Source organism: Arachis hypogaea, chromosome 3, assembly GCF_003086295.3.
Source record: "Arachis hypogaea cultivar Tifrunner chromosome 3, arahy.Tifrunner.gnm2.J5K5, whole genome shotgun sequence".
Taxonomy (NCBI): Eukaryota; Viridiplantae; Streptophyta; class Magnoliopsida; order Fabales; family Fabaceae; genus Arachis; species Arachis hypogaea.
In genome coordinates, this window is record NC_092038.1 from 140,407,287 (window position 1) to 140,410,758 (window position 3,472).

A 3,472-nucleotide genomic window follows, 5' to 3' on the forward strand; every position below is an offset into this window, starting at 1 on the left:
GGCGCCACGGAAATCCGGTTAAGGAGCGCCATTTGAAAAGAAGAGAAAGGAAGGCAAACCCCCAACTGGGTGAACATTGCCTTGTAGAACCAAATTCAGTCGGCAACTCGGGGGAGTGGAGGTTGAGTTCGTATAACCGTTCGTTGGGGGCGGAAACGAAAACATCATAGTTGGCCTCCTCGTTAGTCCCACCGCACAAGTATTCGACTTGACGGAACTCTGTAAGCTCCTCCTCACCCATCTGGTTTGGGGAGTCCTTCACGTCAGAGGTCACCCAAGCATACCGGTCGTAGCCCGCGGTTGAGGAGGAAGCTCATGAGACAATATGAGGCATACCTACAGTGGGCACCACTCGGTTAGTCTACGAGGTCGGGAGATCGAAAAAGGCTCAGAAATTACTTTTAGCCTATTCAACAACTGAAACCAAGTATGGCCGAAGCAAATCTTGAGTAAAGCCTAAAACTAACGTCCTAGAATGGTAACCCCCTAATGCACCTATCTAACACTAACGACAGCCAGCATGCAAGTCACATCAGGAGAGCAGCATGCATACAAGAGCATAGATAATGAAGATAAAACGAACATGAAACAGAAAGCAAGGGATGAATGCTTACCAGGATTGATTGTGATGATTCGAAAGGGAGTGAAAAGGAGTGGATGCACAAGGATGCATGAATCGCAATAGAAAATTCGAGACGAGAAGATGAAGGTAGGGAAGAGCTAGGCACTGAGGAGAAAATAGAATGCAAAACTAGGGGGGAGTTAGAAAACCAACTCAAGAAGCGCGAAATGCAAGGGCAAAAGAGTCTTTACTCGCAGGGTTTGAAACAGCCCATTATGAGCATTAAATGCCCAACGCAAAGAACGAGGCGACGAACGGTAATGCCTAGCAACGAACAGACACGCGCGCCAGAGGCACGTCCTCTCCACGAGCGGCCGATCTAGCGACAACAAACAAGAGAGGACATAAAACGCCACCAATGGCCCTCACAATCATTGCTGGCGCGTTGGGGCACTGTTACGGCCTGGCCCAAACATCATGCGGGCCGACTCGACCCATAGGCAACCCGACCCGAACGGTCGGGTGCGAGGCGCCCAACCACCAACCCGGACACGCGTCCTTGACAGCTCTCTACTACAACTGTATGGGGAAGCTTCGAAGAAGGTGTGTCTGCCCTTGCGGGGCCCACCTCTGACACGGTATATATGGGGAGGGTCCTACCGCTCCCCCAAGATACGTCACATACCATTCTTCCCACTTTTCGCCTGCACACCTGACTAACTAGAGCGTCGGAGTGTCTTTGCAGGTGACACCCCCTCTCCACACGAAGAGCTCAGGACGTCGGCTACTCCTCATCCAACCCAGCAACCCGGAACCAGGCGATACCCCACCTCACCAACCATAGTATCACCCCGAACCGTCCGGTACCCGGGCTACCGAACAATTAGTATGGGAATAATTGAATAATATTAAAAATAATAAATATGTAACTATAAATATTATATATATATATATATATATATATATATATATTAAATTAAATTAAATAATTTTATTTTATTATCTTCTTAATGTTATATTTAAATTAAATAACATTTTATATTTAAAACATACCAAAAGCTAATCCTTAAACAATAATACATTAACTAAAATTTGTTTGGTAACACGAAATAGAATCAAACTAGCAATGCAAAAGGAAAATAATTAACTAAAACCGGATGAGACTATTTGTGTGCAAGAAAATTGTATGACGAGCAACATCATCTATCTTTAACATTCTGCACTCTCCTTTGTTCACATTGTAAGCCACAACCACATTCCTAACACCAACATACACACTTAGCACCAAAACTTCTAAATCCAACCAAGTTAGAGGAACACAAAAATTTCCCCTTAATAATGAAATTTCACTAGAAAACCTTATACTCTTGATCAAAATCCATTCATTTATATGCAAATCATTGAGCTTCCAAACCTTTATTTCCACATCCTTACCACAATTCATACAACAAATTTCCTTCCCCATCTGCACAAGTGTCCAATATTGGCCATGACATTCTCCAGGAACCTTTAGATGATAAGCAGTTTCATGACAAAGATCAATGGCGAAAACGGATGGGTCCGTAATCCAAGACGAGTTAGTCCAGTAAACAACACCATTAACAGATAAAGATTGTACAAATGATAAATATGATGCAGGGTCACATTCTTTGGGTGCATTGTTACTGATTTTCCTCCAATGCATTTCTTTGCCTAATGTTAGAACATACCATTTATACATTCCAATTAATGAGTCTCTTCCAAGTCTAATAACTTTGATCTCACCAGTGGATGAAACTCTTGCAATGTTGCTGCAATGGCTACTAATCATGCATGTTGATTTGAGACTTGGGAGTTTCAATATCTGCATTGTTACAGGGTTTGCAACATAAAGATCCATAACAGAACCTGATGATTTGTTGAACAATAACACACCATCTGAACTGCCACTTATCCTTCCATGAAATTTGGTACCTAAATCTGTTTCTTCAAGTTTCAAGTCCCTTGCATTAACGGATTGCACCTTGTTAGCGTCTTGGATGAGGAATTCACACTCAGAGAGATGAGTGAGTAGGTGTGAGTTGATGAAACATTGTGATTCTGATATTTCACCCCATTTTCTGCTAACATTGCTTGCAGAATTGTGCAGAAACTGCGCCGGCAGCCGCAGAAGAATGCCGGCCACTACGTCGTTGGGAAGAGAATCAAGAGATGATGAATCCTCTCCACTTTCAGAACAAGAAGAAACTATTGCTGAGATTCTACTTTGAGCCATGTCCTCTCAAACAAATGTGCTTGAAGCCTTTAAAAGTACTAACAATTAATAATGAATACACTTAATTATAAATTCTCACCCTGAAAATAAACTCAAGAATTAAGATATAGCATCAACTAGTTCAAGTTTTCTTGATTTTCTGGCAAGAGTTCTAACTATATATATGTGTGTGTGTGTGTGTGTGTGTGTGTGTGTGTGTGTGTGATTTGCTACAATGCACAGAACATACACCAAAAACCATGGCTACAAGTAACTCGGAGAATCCTTTTGACTTTCCTACTTTTGTTCCTTTACCTTCTTTACTCACTGTTAAAGCAGTGAGAGTCTGACACAAGCTAAGAATGAGGGTACGTGTTCAAAGTATGCTTCTAAATATAATCAAACGTTGAACATGTTAATGTATTTTCCTCCAAGTCAAGTAATAATAATTTCTTTGCCCTTCTAGCACGTTCCTAGTTGTGACTGAAGGAGAGTTTTGGAATATATATTGAGTATGAAATCAAGCGTATTACTATTGATGAATACAGAATATATTCTGCAGCCACAGAAAGTCAAATCATCAATTGAATCTAAAACATGCTTTTATTTAATGATAAGCGAGATAATCAATATTACTGTTGTAATAATTATCTATTGAGAGTTCTTACACTTCTACT

General features: G+C 41.2%; 1 protein-coding gene across 1 annotated transcript; it reads right to left on the reverse strand.

Annotated features, from left to right (window-relative positions):
• Positions 1-1,709: 1,709 nt before the first annotated feature.
• LOC112735638 (F-box protein At5g49610) lies at positions 1,710-2,816 on the reverse strand. Its single transcript, XM_025785165.1, has one exon. It carries the CDS (start codon positions 2,814-2,816, stop codon positions 1,710-1,712), a length of 1,107 nt encoding a protein of 368 aa, XP_025640950.1.
• Between the last annotated feature and the right edge of the window lie 656 nt (positions 2,817-3,472).